The sequence below is a fragment of the Eretmochelys imbricata genome, chromosome 13, assembly GCF_965152235.1.
Source record: "Eretmochelys imbricata isolate rEreImb1 chromosome 13, rEreImb1.hap1, whole genome shotgun sequence".
NCBI classification, from domain to species: Eukaryota; Metazoa; Chordata; order Testudines; family Cheloniidae; genus Eretmochelys; species Eretmochelys imbricata.
In genome coordinates, this window is record NC_135584.1 from 21,104,940 (window position 1) to 21,126,931 (window position 21,992).

The window sequence follows — 21,992 nt, forward strand, 5'->3', positions numbered from 1 at the left end:
GCGAGGCCTTCATATGTTCTTGTGAGATCTGTTGGGACGACAAGCACAGAAAGTAGGATCTGGCCAACTCAGTCATGAATGGGAGATCTCAAAGGTCCACATGAGTGTTGCAGGAAGTGGTGTGGGTGATTCAGAGAGTGGCACTCTTCAGAGAGTCACTGATGAACCAATGCAACAACCTAATGTTAGACAATGTAGGCAAGATTTTCCAAAAAATTCAGCAGTCCCAATTGGGGCCAGATTTCCCCAAAGTGCTGAGCTCCTATTTAGATACCTGAATAAATGGCCAGATTTGAAAATTGCTTAGCCTTTTGCGTGCCGAGATCTTTAGATATTGTGACCTTGCAATGGGAACAGCTGGATGCCAAGCACTTTTAGAAATCCAGCCCTTAGTCAGGTGCTTAAATGGAAGTGGAGCTTATTTGAAAATCTAGTTCCAATTGAGCACTTGAAAACCTGGCCCTACCCTGCTGAAGTTTTCATTCATCTGAGTCTCAAGTCCAGGATCTTGACCATTTAAGACACTCAACAAAACTCTTTAAGAGTAGGCATGTTCATTCATGATATTGGGACAAAATTACAGTTATAGAATTGCACTATGTCCCTAATTTCCCTCCACAGTTTCAGCTGGATGCAGTATTCTTCACTTCCTGTCCTCCGCTGTTGTGTAGCATTATTGAACGTTATTAAACACCTGCCACTTTCTACCCCAAGACCTTAACTGCTAGCATGCAGCCAATGCAGATCCCATTGATAACAAATGGAAATCCAGGGATGGTGGTCTTATTCTGTTTACACAGCACCTAGCACAATGGGTCAATGAATAGGGTACCTACAAATAATAAATAATAATGAACATGGACAGAAAACTGCACCCGATTTGCTCCAGCCGTGATCTCATTTGTGACATTTGCCATGTAGGAGCCCAGTGGAGGAGAGGGCAAATCAGTTTCCAGCTTTCCTTAACAACGGCTTAGAAATCAGAAGAAAATGTACAAGAGGTGCTTGAGGTTTAGGCACTAGAGATCTGTATTATTATAGAGCAGGTAGGAAATTAGCTTTGTTCCATCCTTTGAGCTCCCACATTGCCAGTGTCCCACAGAGCGCTGCTTTTCCACCACTTGGCCGCTCATAATTCACAACTGAAAAAAAAGCCATTGTATCATTGGTGAAATTTACCCTCATGGCCCATGCAAGGCTCCAGTTAACCTCTGTGTTTGACCTGTGTATTTGGAGGTAGTTGGGCAGGTAGAGCAGCCAGGCAGGCGAGCCCCTGCATACATTGCAGGACAATGTGCCGCTCCACAAACCTCCCCACAAGTTGTGGGTGTTGCGGTAGTTTCAGCACAACAACTTCCACAGGCTTCCCGTGACAAAAGCCATTTCCTCAGGCTTTGTGCTGTTTGAATAGCAACTAGTGAGAATGTTTTGCCTTGTGAAGGCTCATGTGGCTGACTGAAAGCAGTAGCACTTTAGAATAGCTTCAGGAAAAAGCATAGGGCTGCCTTTTCTTTTTACCAGTAGAACTTAAAAGTCCGTCTGTCTTGGTCTTATTCACACACACGGGTGATGGGTGACTATGAAGACATGGGCGTTAATTTGCCTCAAACTCTAACAAGCCTGGTCTTCTAAAATAGAAACAGTGCACTTTTAGGCGCACAGGTGTATTTCTGGTTAAAAGCCCATTCTGCGTTGATAACTAGTTAGACATATTATTTCAGGTCAAAATTTCATGCATTTTTCTCCCCCCCATTTCCTTTACCGGTTTATGACACACAGGAACGACACCCATTGCTTGACTATCCTCGTCTGACCTTTTGTAACTTGGCTCTGAACTGACTTTGGGTCTTTTGCAACACACTGTCAGAAGGGAAAAATCCTTTGTTAAAATACAGCCAACTCCTTCCTCAACATGGAACAGTTTGTTCAACTGAAAGAATGACCCAGTTCAGTGCAGAAAACACATTGCCATAAACTAGCATATTTTTAAAAAAAAAAGTTGCAAAAGAGATCAACCATATTGAAGCTACAGAAGAGTGTTCTTTAAGCAAGGCTCTGGGGGAGAAAAATTCATAGCTTCAATGTTTGCAGTTGGCTTTTCAGCTGCAGTAACAGTAAATTAGGACATACTAGTGGATACTAAGCTAGTGCTGGCATATTGCAAAAGTGCAAAATAAATAAAGTAATCCAGAAACACTTTTGGGAAGGGGATACAGAGCTGTATTAGGGAACAGTCTGCACTGCAGAAAGTAAACTCATCAGTTTCTGTGTAGCATGCGTAAGTACTAAATGTAACAACCTGGTACTTACCCTTTAAAAATTTGGACCTTATAATTCTTTGTTCCGCACAATGACTTTCTTGGAATTACCTCTCCTCCATGCCTTATGCAGCCACTTGGCAGCTTGTGATCAACATATGTCTGAAGCAGAGTTGGGGCCTCAGTGGGAGGGCTCTGCCAGTCCTAACGTGGTTTCATTGGCATGTTTCTTGAATGCAGTCATTGCTGGTGTAAAAGCTGATCCCAGTATTGTTCGACATTAATATTACAGTAGTGCCTGGAGACTTTGACGATGCTGAGTCCTTATTGTACAGAGGCATAGCACAGTCAAAAAGCAAAATTGATGCCCTTCATGTGCTCAGTGGCCATATAGTGCGTACATCTGTGATTGGCCAACCGGCCTTCCGCAGCATCTGCTGCCCAACATTTCTCTGCCTCTTAAAAGATCCAAGTGATGGTACCAGAAATCCAAAAAAATGACTAAGATCAATCTGATCTCAACATGCTTCTTTGAGAGCTGAAAAAATCCTTTCTGAGCTCTTTGCCAGCCGCCAAGGAATCAGTGTTTAGATGCCCCCCTCTTGGCTTGGTGAGTGGTGGTTCTACTGTTGAGTATAGTGTACAACGCTCCGTGAGTGAAAATGAGTTAGGGACCATTGGGTTTAACGTGTCTTTTTTCACAGATAGGACTGTGCAGTAATATTAAACTGCTAGGATATTATAGAGAGAGCTGACTCTGCGAAGCTGAAATTGTATTACATACCAAATTATTTGTGAGCCATTAAGCTCTGATACCTGATTATGAGCTCTAAGCAACCTGGGCTAGAAATGGCTGTACATTAAGCAAGCTGTGAGCACAGTGTTATACTGTATTATCCTAGATTAAAATACAACTCTATGGTATACAAACAAAAGTAAGCCATGTGCAGTAAGTTCAAGTGCCAGAAATCAGAGCTCCGGTGGATTTATAAGCTTTAGCATCTTGCGGCGTTCAAATACTATTTTGTATAGCACCGGCCCACTTAATGGTATTCATAGTGATAGTGCTGCCACGGGTGACGGCCTGCAAGGAGATGAACTGATGTATTTCTTGAGCCTGTATGAGAAACATCATCTGGTGTCTCACACTGGTGGCAGTGGTTCTCAGACTGTAGTCCTTAGCCGACTAGTCATCTCTAGGAGCCTTCCTGGTGCTCCCCAGAATGAACTGTTCTGGGAATCCAACAGTGTGGGGATTGGAGTTGAGCATGGAGGCGAGTCCATGGGACAATATTTCTCATGTGGAGTGGTTTGTAAATGAAAAGGTTGGGGAACCAATGGTATTACAGTCAAATTTTGTATTCTTGAATTCTGGATACTTAACAATTCCAGTACAGGGATTATTGAGAACAGTCCCCATTTCCATCACCTTAGGAGTCAACCTTGTTTTGACAAACAGGTCTAGGTGTGTTCATCAACTTCTGGGGCACTGATGAGTGTGTCAACATACACTTGTTGGAGTGCTGGTGCCACTTTTAATAGACTGTGTTGCTGCCTTGTCAGACTTTCTCATGCCTTACGAAGATAAGAACAATTATAAGCTAACCTATAATGAAGCCCATGTGCAATAGACCTTCTCTGAAGAGGTCCAATGGTATGTGAAGTGTGTGTAGCATTTAACTTATTCTGTACTTAGCTCATACAAATGAGGGGAAAAAAAATAAAAGGAGTGAATGAATTAATGTTCAAACAGAAGCATGCAAACTTGAGGAGGATGCTTGTTTTGTTTTGTTAATACTGACATTCTATGGAAATATGGCAGGCAGACAGGCTCAAACAGTGGCATGTTGCCAGTAGTCTAAAGGTTATATTATCCCAGTGACCTATTTTTATACTATAATTGCATTCTGTTACAGCTACCTCTTTCTAGCCCGTAGTCTCTCTTGGTTGCATGCTCCTCTGAAAAACAGAAGATAATCCGCAGTGTTAATGCAGAGTATAAGTTTCTTCACAACTAACAAAGACACTAACAAGTTGTTGACATTTTTGGAGGGACCTGATCACAGTCACACACTGCTGTTCATAAGCTGATGATGGCGTAATAATAAAAGCAGCTTGAAATGGGTAAACAAAAATGATTGCACAGTAACAGAGGATTCCTCTTAAACACTTGTTTTACATGACCAAATACAGTTGCGCTTAGATGGACCAAAATGTAAACGAATGGCTTTGTTCAACCTGTCCAAATGAGAATAGCTCTATTCTACTCTATTCTGCCAACTAATAGAGAATGAATATGATGATTCAGTCAACCATTTTCCACTGCCTGTAAAGTGGACATGCATTTTCAAAGCCAGGCTTAAATTACAAAGCACCCTGAACACTGGGCATAAAGAAAAATTGTTTGTTTATTCCTTAGCACAAATGTTGACTTGTGTGATGTTGCTTGAAACTGCGGAGAACCTAGGGTGTGTTTATAATGCAAGATAAGAAGATACAAACAAGCTGTTATTGCCCTGCTGGTTTGTCTTGGGTGGATGTGATGTTAGCACAATGAAGTAGGCATGCTTTGTCAGAGGAAATGTTGCTGATCAGACATTCATGTAATTAGCTGTCCCTCAGAGGGTTAAACAGATCTTGAATTAAATGTTCTCTGACCTCTTTATGTTACAGGACTCTGTTCTCAGGGCATAGACTCTGGGTTGCAGAGCAATGTCAGCCTTGACCTAGTTCTCCCCCACACTCCTTTACTTCCCTCTTAATAGTAGGTGGCAAACAGGTACAGGCCCTAGATAAAGATAATCCAGAATTCCAAACAAGGCTTGACACAGAATGTCCATGACCTGTGCTAAGTTGGACAGTGCATGAGGTCTTGCCTACCAGCTTCTGCAGAACCTTCAGCTCTAAAATAGCAATATGTCTAGTGCTTGTGGTTGTGAAGATAACCTTCCAAGTGTGATCCCATTCAGAGTCGCCTTCCCCCGTGCACTGCCGAAAGCCCAGATTCCTGGCTCTATGTCTGGGCCTTCGGAGGGAAGGAAGAATTCTGTCACCTACTACTCAGGCTTCACAGCCCAGTGTGCAGGAGCAGGTGATTTCCACTCATCTCAGGGTTTGAACATCCTTGCTGTGCAGGAAGCTAAGTGCTAAAATATTCAAGAGTGGTACATATTCACTTCCCAGGCTCACCAAATCCTGCCTCTTCATCTGCACCTATAGAACCATACGGGTTCAGCTAAAGAAGATCCCCCCACCATCACACACACCTGTGGCTACAGACAACAGGAAGTCTCAGGACTCACCCCGAGGTGTGAAATGCCTCCACTCACCTCACTGGGTGTTAACTCTGATGTTTCTCCATATCTGTTGTAGGCCTGCTTTACACAGAGTTTAAAAACTGATGAGTTAAACTGGAGCAGCTTAGACCTTAGACCAGGCCTTAACTTTATCCTTCCATCACTTATCTGTCTGGAAATTCAATAGTCTTCACCAGCCCTGCTCCCGCTCAGCTGAATGGTGAGTGCACTGGCAGCGAGGAGGATAATTAATCTGACTAGTGACCTCCTACATGATTTGTCATGGGCTGGTTGCAAATGCAAAACAAATGTTAATGACTAACTGTAGAGAAGAGATCCTGGAACCTGCTCAGCTGCTCTGCATGTGGGATGCCAGCTCTGTGGCACATGTGCACTTGCGCTCCCTCTCTCGCCCCACGGAGTGCCTAAGTAAAGGAGGTCAGTCTCTATTTGATGGACTGAAATAGTTAGCCGTAACATACAGCCATTATGCCAGGTTATCTGCACACCTCTGGAGCATGTTGTGAGACCAAAGGCCAATGTTTAACTGATGTGGGTATGCCTGGACAAACTTGCTTCTTAAAGTGGTAGTATTTCCATAAAACATTTCATTTTAGTAACACCTGGGTAACCTATCGATTAGGTCTGGATACACACCAGGGTTGGAATGTTTGCTGGCTGATCCCAGCAGTCCTTTATTCATGTGATTTAATAGTGATGATTACTATTGTGATAGTAATAATAGTGATGATGATGATGATTATTATTTATTATTAAAGAACCAATCGTGTGTTTGGTTTTGAACAAGACAGAAAGATTTCAGAGTAGCAGCCATGTTAGTCTGTATCCGCAAAAAGAACAGGAGGACTTGTGGCACCTTAGAGACTCACAAATTTATTAGAGCATAAGCTTTCGAAAGCTTATGCTCTAATAAATTTGTTGGTCTCTAAGGTGCCACAAGTACTTCTGTTCTTAAGACAGAAAGAGTAAGCCTGGCCTTGAGAAAGTAGCTAACAAGCCCATAAAGCGTCAGGAAAACCATTAATTATTATTATTTTTTTTAATGCAACATTTGTGCTCAGACTGAGTTATGTCAAATTTCAGAGCAAGTTTCTGTGTCCAAATCACAGTACTCTAAAAAGAAGATACCTGTGTGTATTATCTTTTTTTTTTTTTTTAAGTACATATTGTCACTTAACTCCACAGCTCTCAACATTTCAAGTGGCTAAAGCAGGATGTGACCCCACACCGGTTTGTCCCATCTGCCTCTCTGTAGATGAAGACAGGGGCAGCCGGGCCAAGCCTGAGTGACAGTGCAACCCTTGCACCAAGTCACAATGCCACTCAGTTTGGAGGGCTCTTTCAAATGGCGGCCCTAGGGAAACTGTACCCCACCGGTGGCCTTGATTGTGGGAAATGTTCCCTTCAGCTGGGACAAGAGGTTTTGGGGTTGAAGCAGGACAGTCCTGTGAAACCGGGGACTGTTGGGAGGTCTGTGGTGGGAATGCAGTGATTGTCTTACCACCTTCTGGATTCCAGCAGTAAGATAATAGCTCCCACATTTAGTTATGGTGTGCATTAACTTTTCGTTTCTGGGCAAGGTTTGCAGAAGGTCACAAATTAATCTTCTAATTGAGGAACTTGGCATTGTGTGGGATGAATGTTTTGCATTAACAGCCTAACTCATTAATTCACTGAAACATTTAAAACCAAACCAGTTAAATCCAGCTGAGCCGAGAAAAGCGGAAAGTTCAGACCCACCAGTGCATATTTTGAAACCTTTTAAACCTTCTTTTGTTAATCTGTATAAAAGTAAGCTCTCCGAAGTTGTAAAACACAGTTTATAATTGGTCTTTAGACGTCATTTTCCTTGTAAACAAGGACACGAACATGCAAAAAGCTAGCAAAATAATAAGACGACAATGTAGTGGGTTGTTTGTGCGTGACAGAGAGAATGGAAGAAAGCAGTGAGGCTTAGAGCAGCAGTACTGTTTTTTCAAGTGATCGTTAAAGTTAATACAGATATTTACATAATTGCTATTGTTTAGATCCTAGGGGTTGAGAATTTTAAAATGCCGTCTTCTTACCACACCACCCTGCTGCACCAAACCTGAGCATCAGTTCGTTGCCACGATACGAGGCTACTGAACAGCTCATCTTGTGAAGTCTGCCTGTGTGTGAGCTGATGATACATTGCTGGTGTAACCCACTGCCGCCAGAACGTGGGGCTGAAACGACCTGGCCAAAAATTAAGCAAAGCCAAGAACAACTTGCTGAGTAGATTTTCCTCTATTCGCAATCTACGCACAATGTTGATAGCAATTTCACTATATGCATTTAGAAACCAGTACAGTGAAAAGTCTGGGCAATTCCCTAGTGTGGATGGAGTTATACCAATATAAAAGTGCTTATACAGAGGTAGCAAACTTTCCCAATAGAAGCACCTTTATACTGCAGGGGTTGTACCAATTTTTAACTGTCAGTTTTGAAATTGAGATCCAGTGGAACCTCAGAGTTACGATTCACCATTGTCACAAACTGACCGGTGAACCACACTCCTCATTTGGAACTGGAAGTACGAATCAGGCAGCAGCAGAGATAACCCCCCCGCAAAACGCAAATACAGCACAGTTCTGTGTTAAAAGTAAACTACTAAAAAAATAAAGGGAAAGCAGCATTTTTCTTCTGCATAATAAAGTTCCAAAGCTGGATAAAGTCAGTGTTCAGCTGTAAACTTTTGAAAGAACCACCACCGTGTTTTGTTCAGAGTTATGAACAACCCCCATTCCCGAGGTGTTCATAACTCTGAGGTTCTACTGTAATTGAATTGGTACAAACACACTATGCAGACAAGCAGTGATTACCCTACTGTATCATCCGCTCTGGTACAAGAATAATTGATGTGGTGTGAATTTGACTGTTCTGGGCCAGTTTCACCCTGGAGAATTGTGTTTAAAGGAAAACTAATTAAAACTGTTCAAAGGAAAAGCGTTTAAGTACTTGGGAGGTTAAGCAGTGGCTTGTGCTCCCTTACTTACGTATGTATTACGTAGGAGTAGATTAATCATCAATTGTCAACCTTTATGGAAGTCGAAGTCATTGTTTCATTACCTTTGTAACTCTGGTGCTGGTACTTCATTCAGCTAACGTTTCATTGCTACTTTCCATCAACAGGCCAGTCTGCTGCAGGGTAGTATATGGGAAACAAAGATCCCATTTGAATGCATGACTCAGCCTGAAACATCCAAAGTGGTAGAAAGGTAAGTTCTGTGTTTGTACTGATTTTTTAACCGTGGTTGATTCACTGTTACATTAACCAACACATTTGAAAAATAAAGTTTGCCTAGTCTAATGATAGAATCTGTAGGATACCCCATTTACCTATGACACTGGAAATGCACACAAGATTATTAGCAGATTCTAAAAAATGCACAGCAACCACAACCATGCTCTTAATATTTTGATGTAGTCAATACAGTTGCATCTGAGAAGCTGAATTAAGTCTAGTGTGGTTATTCTAGAAATGTAGGGCTTGAAGGGATCTTCAGAGGTCAACTAGTCCAGCCCCTTGTGCTGAGTCAGGACCAAGTAAACAGAGACTATCCCTAACAGGTGTTTGTCTAACCCGTTCTTAAAAACCTCCAGTGATGGGGAATCCACAACCGTCCTTGGAAGCCTGTTCCAGAGCTTAACAATCAGAGTTAGCAAGTTTTTCTTAATATCGAACCTAAATCATCTTTGCTACAGATTAAGCTCATTACTTCTTGCTCATCCTCAGTGGACATTGGAGAAAGATTGATCACCATCCTCTTTCTAACAGCCCATAAACATATCTTAAGACTTATCAGGTCCTCCCTCCCCTCAGTCTTCTTTTCTCAAGACTAAACATGTCCAGTTTTTAAAAACTTTTCCTCAAAAAAAGAAAGTTTTCTAAACTTTGTATTGCCCTTTCCTGGACTCTCTCCAATTTATCCACGTCTTTCTTAAAGTGTGGTGTGGCACCCAGAATGGGACACAGCGCTCCAATTACATCCCATGTCTTCCGTACAACACTCCCGTTAATACAGCCCAGAATGATATTAGGCTTTTTTGCAACTGTATCACATGTTGACTCATTTTCAAATTATGATACACGAGAACCCCCAGATCCTTTTCAGCAGCACGACCACCTAGCCAGTTATTCCCCATTTTGTAGTTGTGCATTTGATTTTTCCATCCTAAGTGTAGTGCTTGGCACTTGTCTTGATTGAATTTTATGTAAATTGTTCTATGGAAGGGAAATCGACTTACAGTATACTTGATTATATTTGTCTAGTCAAATAACATCATCCTTAATTTCAAGCTAAATTTACACCCTGTAGTCTTATATTAATATTTGTCTGAACCAAAACATGACTGTTATGACACCCAAAATCTAGTTGTGTCCTCAGCTGTGATCCTAGCAATGATTGCTTGGGTAAAATGCTGACGTACGTACAGACACTTTATAAATTAAGTACCCAGCATCAAGCAGCGCTATTGATTCCTCTGCAGGTGGGTCAAGCAATTCAGTTTTAGCAAAACAGTGATGATTACCTGCTCTGAAAGGTGACTGTAAAATGGCACAATGAAAGTCTTTGTTTGTTTCAATCGCTCTGTATCAAATTTACTCAGCTGATAATTAAAAAGGTGATTTTTATCTATCTGCCAACTCTGCAAACATGACCTGGGATCTTTCTGGCTCTTGCATAATCTCCAATAATAGAGATTCTGTAACTAGAACTCTGTTAATAATTCTGCTGAAGATGCACAAACTTGCAAAGACTCCAGATCTGTCTCCCACAGCTGAATTGGCCCCGCAGAGCCAAAGAGGAGTAAGAAATAATGAAAACTTCATGCAGCAAAGTGAGTAGCTAGACAAAGAGCAGATCTGGGCAGTAAGAAGGCTCATTTTCACAGTTGTTTTTGTGACTCAACATGTTATCTTTTTATAGTTTTGTGGCTGTTTTTGTTGACATTCCTAATTGACTTGATTTAGAAAGGTCATCCCAACCCCTCACGTGTCAAATTATGAGACATCAGAAATTAGGATTGGGAGTAGGTGGTGATTGGATTCAAGTCTTTGCTGAATAGTAAAACTCTTGTTTATTTAAGTATTCTGCTCACTAGTGCTAATAAATCACTTGCTGCTCCTTTCCACAGGGAAAGGGCATCCCCAAAAGGTGGTATTGAAACAGGTATTGATAATATAAAATTCACACTACAGAAAATCAAGATCACAGCATCCATCATGTCTTTTGGAATTCCAGCTTTTCCTCCAGCTTTTGCAGAGCAAAAAACTTGGTGCCAAGTTTAATACTCACTAACGGTATTTCAGTACTATTTTGTAATCTCAAACCAGCCCACAAGTTTCTTATCAGAGTGTTTTAAATTGTGCATGAGTGTTGCTCAGGATAGGACTGAACATCCAGACTCTGTTATATAGTTATCTTATTTTTCCAAAGGTGTGGAGATTACTTATTTTTGATGAACTTGCGGAAGTTAAATTCTAGTTCATCATCTGGACTTTAAATTAGAATCCTTCGTCATCCATATCTGAAGCAATTAAAAAAGAAAAAGAAAAGTAAAAGCAGGTTTTGCATAAGCACTAAGAAAATTATTCACCTGATCCCCATGTTTCTGTGCATGACATCAGCACAGAAAATCTGATAAGAAAGCTGGTAGACTGCCAGTTCACATTGCTTATAACTGACAGTAATTACTTACCTGGATCTTCTAATAGGATAAGTCAGTTTTCAAGATCCACTTTAATTAGTGTTTTTATAAATATCTCTGTGTTACTGTAAATCTTGGTAAAGTCTGGCACAAAATCTCTGTGTAGTAGGTACTATGGGTCAGGCACTGACTCCATGGGTGCTCCGGGGCTGGAGCACCCATGGGCAATAAATGGTGGGTGCTGAGTACCTACCAGCAGCCCCCCATCAGCTCCTCCCCACCCCCTACCCCCCAAGCACCTCCTGCCTGCCGGTGGGCCTCGCAGGTCAGCGCCTACCACCCACCACAATCAGCTGTTTCATGGCGTGCAGGAGGCTGGGAGAGAGGGGGGAGGAGCGAGGACACGGTGTGCTCGGGGGAGGGGACAGAACTGGGCAGGAAGAAGCGCGGTAGGGTGGAACGGGGGCAGGGAGGGGCAGAGGTGGAACCTTAGGGGAGTGGGCGCGGGGCCTGGGGCAAAGCCAGGGTTCAAGCATCATCGGCACGTGCCTATGGATGGCCATATATTTCCAAGTGACTGTGCAATCTGGAAAATACTATTTTATTCTTGTATGCAAAAATCTATATTTTCCCTTGAAAGGAATGGATATTATAATCCATGTAGAAGCTTTTGAAATTCAAATAAGTGACTTAAGTGTTGTTGATGAGAGAAGTGCTGTAGGTAACAGATTGGAGAGGGGTAAGAGCAGAAATGGGCTGTTTCAGATTTGCTACCCCCCTTCTCATCTGGATCCGTTTTGGCAAATTATCCATGATGCCAGCTACCGTAGACCATTTTACTGCCGTTGGCAGGTGAGCTCAGGCATGGAGCATCCAGTGTGCCTATTGCAGACTGCACCAGATAAGAGACAAGATTGTGCCTAAAGACCTGTCCAGCCCTAGCCTTCAGCAGAATATTATCTTGATCTAGAATTACTATAACTTGTGAAGAAAAGACAACACACAGTAAGATTTAAAAAAAAAAATAAAAATGCTGAGGTGACATCTCTTTCCTTTCCGTGATCGCCTGCACCCAGGAAAACGGCCATGTGCTGTGGAGGCCTTGCACTTCCCCCAAGAACACCTAGAAGCCTTTAAATAGAGGTGTCTGAACCTTTAAAGCTACAACAGTGCGGCATTCATGGGTGCCGTGGGAGAGGGAATCTAAGAGATAAGTGTGTCCACTTCAGTTGCTCTCTTGGTGAGCCATCTTCCCTTGCAACTCTAGCTGAAGACTAAACAGATCCTGTGAAGACCATGCCAGAGAAAAAAAGCAACACAAGACACTAACAAATTCTGTACAGATTTTGTGAACTACTGCAAGGACAGCCAAAGTGCAACACTATGACTGTAGCCCTACCCCTCTGCTCAGCCCTGCATCTGAAATTTCCACGTGCAAGGCCCCCTCTGGACTTAGTGCACAGTGTAGTTCCCTGCTTACAATTACCTGCTTTCATGGGCTCCTGTTCTTGCTAGAGGTTGATAGGGCAGAGTCAGGAGAGGAGCCTGTATGAAGAAATAGTGGTGATTTGGGCCATAATGGAAGCTGGCACATGAATTACACTGTGTGGGCAAGTAAACAATAAGCAGCCAGACACAGCCCAATGTCCAAGCCCAAAAGTCACCCATCTGTGGCCCAGTATCTCAATATTATGACTGTGTATGGCTCACATATCTAATTCTCCCTTTTGCACAATCGTTTGGACAAAAAGCAAAACAATCAAACTCACTATCACCAGCTTCCAAACGTTTTCAGTTAAATATTGAAATGATTTATCTTGTGAAGCAATTAAAGTACCAGAACAATTACAATCAGAATGTAAAGCGTATCTGTTATGTCTAATGCAAAGCTTAGTAACTCTTCTCTCGTCTCTTCCTCAGGTTCAATGGCAAATGTAAACATTTGTCAACATTTGAAAAATATTCCTTTGGACAGCATGGATTTGCTGGAATCTAGAGTGCAGAACACTTGCAAAGAACAGTGCTTTATTTTTTAAAGCATTAATTACCTGGATTGGTTGCAGCGATGGCCAGCAAAAGAAAATCCACAACTCCTTGCATGATACCGATAAAAACAATTGTGCTGCAGGAGATGGACTCAGATGCTGTGGAAGATGATCATGAAGGAGCTCAACAGCACGTGTCTCCTGAACCTCCGGCAGCTGGTGACGCTGTTATTAACAATAGCAGTAATAATGCAACGTTGTCTAATGGGCATCGCAGTATGATGGATGCTGATACTTACTTGTGTAAGTATTGCGATTTTGGATCTCAAGATGTTAATCATTTCTTTGGACACATGGATTCTGAGCACGTAGACTTCAGCAAAGACCCCTCCTTTGTATGTGTTGAGTGCAGTTTTCTGGCACAAAGCCACAAAGGGCTTTTGCATCACAATGCAGAGTGCCACGGTGGTGAAACTAGCTTCCTCTGGAATGTGGCTAAGCAGGATAATCATACGACAGTGGAACAAAGTATCTCTGACGCCACCAGCAACCAAGACCTTCCAGGAGATTTCTGTGAGGAGGGGGTAGATGGTCAAGCTGAAATCATCATCACCAAAACTCCCATTATGAAGATAATGAAAGGTAAGCCCGAGGCCAAAAAAATTCACATGCTGAAGGAGAATGTATCAAATCAGCCGGGTAATGAATTGGCAATGAAAGATGGTGACCATTCATTCACCAACGGGTCTTTGCCAGCCAGCCAGTCAACGGCCAGCTCAGCAAAATCATCTCACATAGTCAATGGCTCCATATTGGGAAACGTGCCTGTTTTGCAGGCAGGTGTTGCACAACTTGTGTCATTGCAGCAGCAGCCGCAGCTGCACCAGGACCTACCCACGTCCAAATCCCTTCCTAAAGTGATGATTCCTCTGAGCAGCATTCCCACGTACAATGCAGCCATGGACTCCAACAGCTTCCTGAAAAACTCTTTCCATAAGTTTCCCTACCCTACAAAAGCTGAGCTTTGCTATTTGACTGTCGTGACCAAGTACCCAGAAGAGCAACTTAAGATCTGGTTTACAGCTCAGAGGTTGAAACAAGGCATCAGCTGGTCTCCAGAGGAGATAGAAGATGCACGGAAAAAAATGTTCAACACGGTTATTCAGTCTGTACCGCAGCCCACTATCACAGTTTTAAATACACCTCTCGTTGCAAATGCCAGCAACGTCCAGCATCTCATTCAGGCAACTCTACCTGGTCACGTGGTCGGGCAACCAGAAGGAACAGGAGGGTTACTCGTTACTCAGCCAATAATGACAAATGGATTAAAAGGAAACAGCTCATCTCTCACCTTAGCAGTGACATCTATTCCCAAGCTCCAACCCGTTACGCAACACAACAATGTGTGTTCGAGCAGCGCATCAACTGTGAAGGTGGTCAACACAGCTCAGTCTCTGCTGACTGCGTGCCCGAGCATATCATCACAAGCTTTCATGGATCCCAGCATCTACAAAAATAAGAAGTCCCACGAGCAGCTGTCTGCACTGAAAGGCAGCTTCTGCAGGAATCAGTTCCCTGGCCATGCTGAAGTTGAGCGTCTGACCAAAATTACAGGCCTTACTACTAGGGAGGTTCGAAAGTGGTTTAGTGATAGGAGATATCATTTCAGGAATATGAAAGGCAGTAGAACCATGTTTGCTGGAGATAATACAATAATTATTGACTCCATGCCGGACATCACCTTCACTGTGTCACCAAAGGAGATTGACTTAACCTCTACGACAGCTGCGATGCCTGTGGCTCATCACCAAACAAGGCGACAGTCCTGGCATCAAACGCCCGACTTCACCCCAACGAAATACAAAGAGAGAGCACCAGAGCAGCTCAAGGCTTTGGAAGGCAGTTTTGCACAAAATTCTTTTCCTCCAGAGGAAGAAGTGGACCGTTTGAGGAGTGAAACAAAAATGACCAGGAGAGAAATTGATAGCTGGTTTTCAGAGAGGAGGAAAAAAAGGGTATTGGAGGAAAATAAAAAAGCAGAAGAAATGGTCCAGCAAGAGGAGGAGAATGCTGAAAATAATTGTGGAGAAGAAGAAGACTCCTCAGATGAACTGAGGGTCTCAGGTGAAAATGGTTTATTAGATACCCCAAGCGGCAATCAAACTTCACTGGAGCGGAAAGTTAGTCCTATTAAAATCAATCTGAAGAAGCTCAGAGTGACTGAGTCAAATGGCAAAAATGAATTGCCAGAGGTAGGTGCAAATGATCAAGGGGACAACTGTTCTAGCAGGCCACCTACCCCCGCAAAAACCAAACTGAACTTTAAAAAAACAGCCCAACAGCGGCATTTGCTTAAACAAATGTTTGTAAAGACACAGCGACCAACAAATCAAGAATATGACACCATAGTCGCTCAGACAGGCCTGCCCCGGGCTGAGATAATTCGCTGGTTTGGGGATAGCCGGTACGGTTTAAAAAATGGCCAGCTGAAATGGTATGAGAACTACCGGCGGGGTATCTTCCCTCCAGGTTTAGTGGCGATCAGCCCAGCCAGCAAAGAGATCCTAGAGGACTGTTACAAAAAGCACAAGATGCTGCATGAAGATGACCTTCAGCGTTTGTGCGAGAGAACTCAGCTGAATGCACAGCAGGTTAGGGTGTGGTTTGCTGTAAAGGCAGATGAGGAGACCCGGGTTGTGTCTGACACGGGAAGCGAAGATCAATACTCGAGCACGGGCGAACAAGCAGGAAGCCAAAAAGGGACATGTGATGCCTGTTCGGAGGTGTCGGAGAATAGTGAATCTTGGGAGCCCAGTGGCCAGGAAGGCCATTCAGAACCCTTTGATTCATGTAGCCAGCAACCTGCAGTTCAGCTTGGTAAGAAACTGATTGATGTTTTGGCTGCTTTGCATAGCTTACCTGTTGTAAATAGGCTCATTCCAGCACCAAGAAGAGAAGTCAGAATGACACTGAACATTGACTGACTAGCAGTTGACACTTGTGGGGTTTAATGCCCAAGATTTATTGTTACGGATTTACTTGGTGGCAGCGCTGATCTGGAGGGGGTGAAAAAAGCCAGGGCATGGTTATGGTTAAACTGATTCATAAAAGAAAGTCGGGGGCAGTGGGGGCACAGGGTGCAACCCTTGCTACCCCTCTAGTCATGCTTGTGTTTTATTTAGCTCCCAGAGTTCAGACCCAGCGCTGCTGGGACATAGAACCCTATCACAGAAGTTAGGCAGGGATAAAACCAAGCAGGGAATCTAGTCCATCCTCCTCCAGCCAGGAGAGGATTGCTTGCTATGGTGTATTTTACATAGGGCGACTGACTCGGAGGCTGGAGGCCTGGCTTCTGTTTATTTCTCAGCTGTGTGACCTTGGGCCCATCCCATCCTGCCTCCACACACACCCTTTGTACATTGCCTTAAGATCTGTGCATGGAAAACACTGTAAGCACAAAGTATATAGAGCACGGTGAGACGCGCCCGTGTGAAAGTCGGACACTGCCCTGAGAGAAGAGCACTAGGGGGCGGGGTTTCCAATGGCACTGTGTTGAGATGGCATTGGCTACCCTAACACCCCATCCAGGACTCCTCCTGGAAAACAGGGTTGCTTCTGAGCCCAACATGGATTCTTGGAAAAGGTAATCTGGGAGTTGGGAGAGTTGGCAGAGTGGGTGAGGATGCAATCTCCTTCCTCTCCCAGCAGAGCCCCAGCCATCTCCTTGAGGAGCCTCGGCAGCTGGATAGTTTTCTGTGCTAAACCTCGCTAAAGGACTGAGGCCCAGCAGATCAAGTTGAAGCCAGGCTCCTGCCTGCCACACAACTGTGCTAAGTTTAGAGGCCTTTAAAGAATTAAGTTCCAATCTTTAGTGGCTTCACACCTCCAAATTTTTTTTAAACACAATTTCTGGATGAGGGTTGGGTTTTTAAAGGGACCCTGCTCTTGTGCTGATTGAGAGGCTGATGTGGGCTTGTCTACACTTACCGGAGGATCAACGGTCAATTTAGCAGGTCTAGTGAAGACCCGCTGAATCGACCGCTGATCGCTCTCCTGTCGACTCCTGTACTCCTCCGGATCGAGACAAGTCAGGGGAGTTGACAGGAAAGCATCTCCCGTCGATACTGCTTAGTGTGGACCCTGTAGCAAGTAGATCTAAGCTATGTCGACTTGAGTTACGCTGTTACATAACTCAAACTGCATAGCTTAGATCGACTTTCCCCTGCAGTGAAGACACATCACCTTCATGTTGGTGCACATAACACAATTCATGTGGTGGGGTGGGGCCGAGGGGTTCAGAATGTGGGAGGGGGCTCAGGCTGGGTGCAGGGGGTGAGGGCTCCGGCTAGGAGTCCAGGCTCTGGGGTGGGGCTGGAGGCTTCGGGATGCGGGAGGAGGCTCAGGATTGGGGCAAAGGGTTGGGGTGCGGGGGGTGCTGGCTCTGAGGTGGGGCTGGGGAGGGGTTTGGGGTGCACACAGCCCAGGGACCACGGTGGGGAGAGAGGACTCACCCCAGCAGCTCTGGCTGGGGGAGAGGTGCCTCCCTCTGGTTGCGGCAGCTCCAGGGGGTCTGGGCTGGGCTGAGGGAGGGGTGCCTCTCCCCTGGCCACAGCACGTCCGGGGTAGGTCCATGCTTGGGCCGATGGGCAGAGGCGCCTCTCCTCGCTGCAGCCCTGAGCGGGGCTTAATAGGTGGCTGCGCAGCTTAGAGGGAACTTAGGTGCTGAGAGCCATTAGACCAAACTGTAAACCCTGTATATAATGGAAACCACTTCAAGCCAGGGGGTGCTGCAGCACCCCCAGTTCCAGCACCTATGGGGCCAGCCTCCATCTTGTTAGATCCCTAGAACAGGGTGGTCCAGAGGAGGACTCGCTTAGCTACAACAAACTTCTGCCATAGGAGGTGGCATCCTGCCAAGAGCCACAGCTGCCTGGGTGTAGCTACTGCTTCCTTCCTGCCCCCATGCAATTGCTAGCCTTCACGCCAGCCCTGTTCCTTCCTCCTCACAGCAGGATCCTGTTCTGTAGCTTCATTTTATGATGCAACCAGCTGATGCTCAAAGAAAGATCTTCCAGCAGAAGAGGCCCCAGCGTTACGTGACAATTTTGTAAGCATGCAACGTGTATTCTGACGCTTGTGTATGTTGTGTCTTTCAGAAACAGATTGACCTTAAACTGCCTGCTCCGAAGGATCTGCGATTACATTTGGGGAGATTGTAAATCCATAGGCCTGAGACGAATCTCAGTAGCAGGGAGTGGTGTAAAAACACTGCCGTAATGAGACCTTTCAGTACAGCACATCAGAAAGGGAGAGCAAGAGAATCGGGCTCTTTGCACAGTGTCCTCTGCAGCCTAATCTAGAATTTTACACACCAGTTGGCCAGAGTAGGGCATCAGTAAGATCTTCTCACTCTTGTGATGTAGGATGCTGTTGTTTCCTTTCCAGTGGATAAACTTCCAGATTTCATATTCATATATAGATAATGGAACCAGCTATTGACATGCAGACAGCCGCCTCGACAAGCATAATTAATTTTGGACATTGATTGTATAGATGTATTTTTTGCATAGAAATGGACTATCATGGCACAATACATTTTTATCTTCAGCTGTTTGTAATGTGTTTGTTCTCTAACGGTTGGCAGTGTTGCATATGTCCCCGACTCTTGGGTCCCTAGATCAGGGAGTGGTGGCTACCATCATGAGTGAGAGTATGTGTGTCAGAGCAAGAGAGGAGAAGATCTGAGAAGCAACATGCCAGTCTTCGTTATCAAGAACAGGATGAATTCAGTGGGGTGGGTGTAGGTTTCTTTCCCTGGGGATGGGGGTGGAATAAGCTATTGTACACTCTCCAATATCCAGTGGGGGTCGGGATCCAGCAAAGGTCAGGAGAAAGAGTTGGATGTAATCTGTCCCCCTGCAGGCTGGAGTAATTTTATTTCTTTTACGATAGGAGATGGAATGTACCACAGCCCATTACTCTCCAAGCCTCACGTTAATTACTGAGAACTAGCACTTAATGTTTCCATCCTGCTCTAGAATCCCTTTCATTGTTTATAGAGAACAAACTGTTCTTCAGAGAACAAATACAGACAAACATTTGGCTTTCTGCTAATGTTTCAAGCCATCATTGTCTAGTAGGACTCTATTAGGCAGGCAACCAGTTTCATAGACAGGAAGCTTGCTTGTTACACTAGTTGAATTAGTCTTGTCCCACTGTGCTAATTCTATTAACCTATCTTTATTGGTCCAGGTCACCTTCCTTAGTTCTCCAACTGTAGTCCTGTCTTTTTGTGAACGAGAATATAAATATGTTGCAAACTAATATTTAGTTATCTGGTATATTAAGTGCTCACTTAATCATATACCTTTTGAATCTGTATATGTCTAGAATGTCTTGGGCCATTACTGCTTTAAAGCAGCTTCTTTATTATTTTTGATTGTAGTGTAAGTTTTCATAACGTGGAAGGCCTTGTTCTCAGTGGTAGGAGATATTTATTAAATGGGTGAGTTTCAAGCTCTAAGTGACTTGATCCAGTGTAAGTTTCTAAAGAGATGCTGGTATTTTTAAATCTCTTCCAGCATCTCTTCCAAAGGTAGCGTTTTATTTCTACCTTAAGTCATCTTCTTGAATAGCGTTCCCCTTTCCTCAGGCCCTTATTTAGAAGGCCTTACTATTCAGTAATTAAGATGAGTAGCTCTCTTTAATCATAGTATCTTTTGGGAATGAAAGGACTCTAGTGGGACACCTACGCCTGTTAGTTCAGTCTGTGTCAGTTAAGAGAACCATGCTGATAGAGTAGCATTTCTCCTTATGCAGAAGACAACCTTGCAACTGTACAGGTCTCGCTAAACCTTTGTTAGAGGCATACCAGCAACAATAACCAGCCTCTCAATGGTGTGATCTCAACATTTGCATGGCTGAGCCCCTACATTCTTGCTCTGATGAGCTGAGATGTCTAGTCGACAATGGCTGCTGGAGCCTCCGTTTACATAGTCCCTGCAACTGTCATCTTGTGTACCCTGAATCATCAGGGGACGGGGAGGGAGAAGATCTAGAAACATCTAGAACTAAGGCATACTCTTGATGCTACTGCTGGGAATCTGGTGACCCAAGAGTATGGCTGTATGTACAGCGTTAACTAAAGAGAACAAATACAGGTAAGTCATTTACTCTCTAGTGTCTATATACATGCAAGAGTATTTAACTATGCACATGTACTGTTCAAATGCGCAATTGATTCTTTACTGCATAAGATGTACATTCAAAAGGTACACTTTACCGAGTGCTATATAAATATGTTGGAAACACAGTTTGCCCCTTCAAGGTGACTTTGTTGGCGTACACTTAGAAAGAGCCATCTCCAGGCCCCTGAAGGAAATGTTCAATCATCACCCTGTGAATGGGTCTCTAAAATCTTTCTTTCCAGGCACTGGCTGAAATTTTTTGCAGCTGGATTTTAGTCCCACAGTAGCCCAGAAAACAAAAGGAAAAGTCTCGTCAGCTGAAGGGATTTTGGCCATGGTGTACCCAGAAAACCCAGCCTTGAAGGGTTAATGCTGCTAAATGCTCGTTTGTAGATGTGTAAAGACATCAGGCTATTTAGTCCCTTTTCGTTAGAGGAATTTTCAAATATGCTTCCCTGCAGCCTGAGTTCTCTCGAGGCAGGCATTCCGGTGATTGGAATTGCACCTCTCCAGGCATGGTGAAGGTGGTAATGAGAAAATGGGTCTAGGATAAAGCTTCAGCACCAGCCACCAAAAGAAACCTGGTTCCTTTTTTTTTAATCTCCCACGTGTTTATTATCAACACATTTTTAGTTGGTATTTCCAAAAGGGTTTGTTATAAAGAAGGGAGAGCTATTGTCATCCATGGTTCATCTAACGCCTCTGTTAAATAGGTTGACATGAAGTAGGTGCTAATACCAAAATACGTAGGGTTTAGTGCAGGACATTAGAAGTGTGCGTGCGTCTGAAACGGAAACAATTGCGGACCAGCTCTTGGTCACTGTGAAGTGGTTTGACAGTCACATCAGCCGCACTTCTGCACCTGGTGTTGCAGGAAATGCTGTCACAATTTTGCACCTAGACAGTATTAACTATTATCATCCTCTAACCAACAATAGTTGTCACTTAGACTAGATACAAGGAGAGAATTGAGTAGATGGAGGGGTGAGCTAGCATTTACTTATTAGGAGAGGACATCTTTAAAAACTAATTTCTCCAACTCCCTCAGCTAAAAGTGAGCCTATGTTCACTCGGACTTGATGGTTGCACAGCTGTAAAAATCCTTTTATCTTCAGTCTTATGTTGTTGCTTCCTTCTTATGAATATTAGACTTCTGTATAGGAGGCGGGCTAGCTTAAAACCAGAAACTCAAGCGCTTAGTAACCTGCTATCCAGATTAATATCCATTCATGTCTCATTTTTAAAAAGAATCGTAAGTTTTCCTGATTCTAGGAATAGAATTGGCTTGCTAGTTAGTAAGAGCAGTGATCTGCTAGACAAAGCTCTGATTTTTGGCTAGCATCCTGGATTTATTTTTTTTTAAACAGTATAAAATTTAATTATACCTGGTTCCTCAACTTAGTTCCTAGTTCCAGTTTCACAAGGGAGTCATTGGGATGGTGGCTTGGTTAGTTAGTGGTTCATGTACAGAAGGCATTTGCAGCTGCCTGCATTTGACAGTTACCTGCAGGTATCCAGCCTAACAGGTGATTGTGTTAACAATTTTGGTATGTGATCATGAATTGGAAATAT

General features: G+C 43.7%; 1 protein-coding gene across 1 annotated transcript in view; it reads left to right on the forward strand.

Moving 5' to 3' along the window:
• Positions 1-19,756, forward strand: part of ZHX3 (zinc fingers and homeoboxes 3) — a 63,115-nt gene extending 43,359 nt beyond the window's left edge. Inside the window, exons 3-5 of the mRNA XM_077832196.1 lie at positions 8,729-8,814; positions 13,169-16,110; positions 18,390-19,756. Coding sequence (XP_077688322.1) covers positions 13,314-16,110; positions 18,390-18,400 — 2,808 coding nt within the window. The 5' untranslated portion in view covers positions 8,729-8,814; positions 13,169-13,313 and the 3' untranslated portion in view covers positions 18,401-19,756. The remainder of the gene's footprint in view (positions 1-8,728; positions 8,815-13,168; positions 16,111-18,389) is intronic.
• Positions 19,757-21,992: the final 2,236 nt, after the last annotated feature.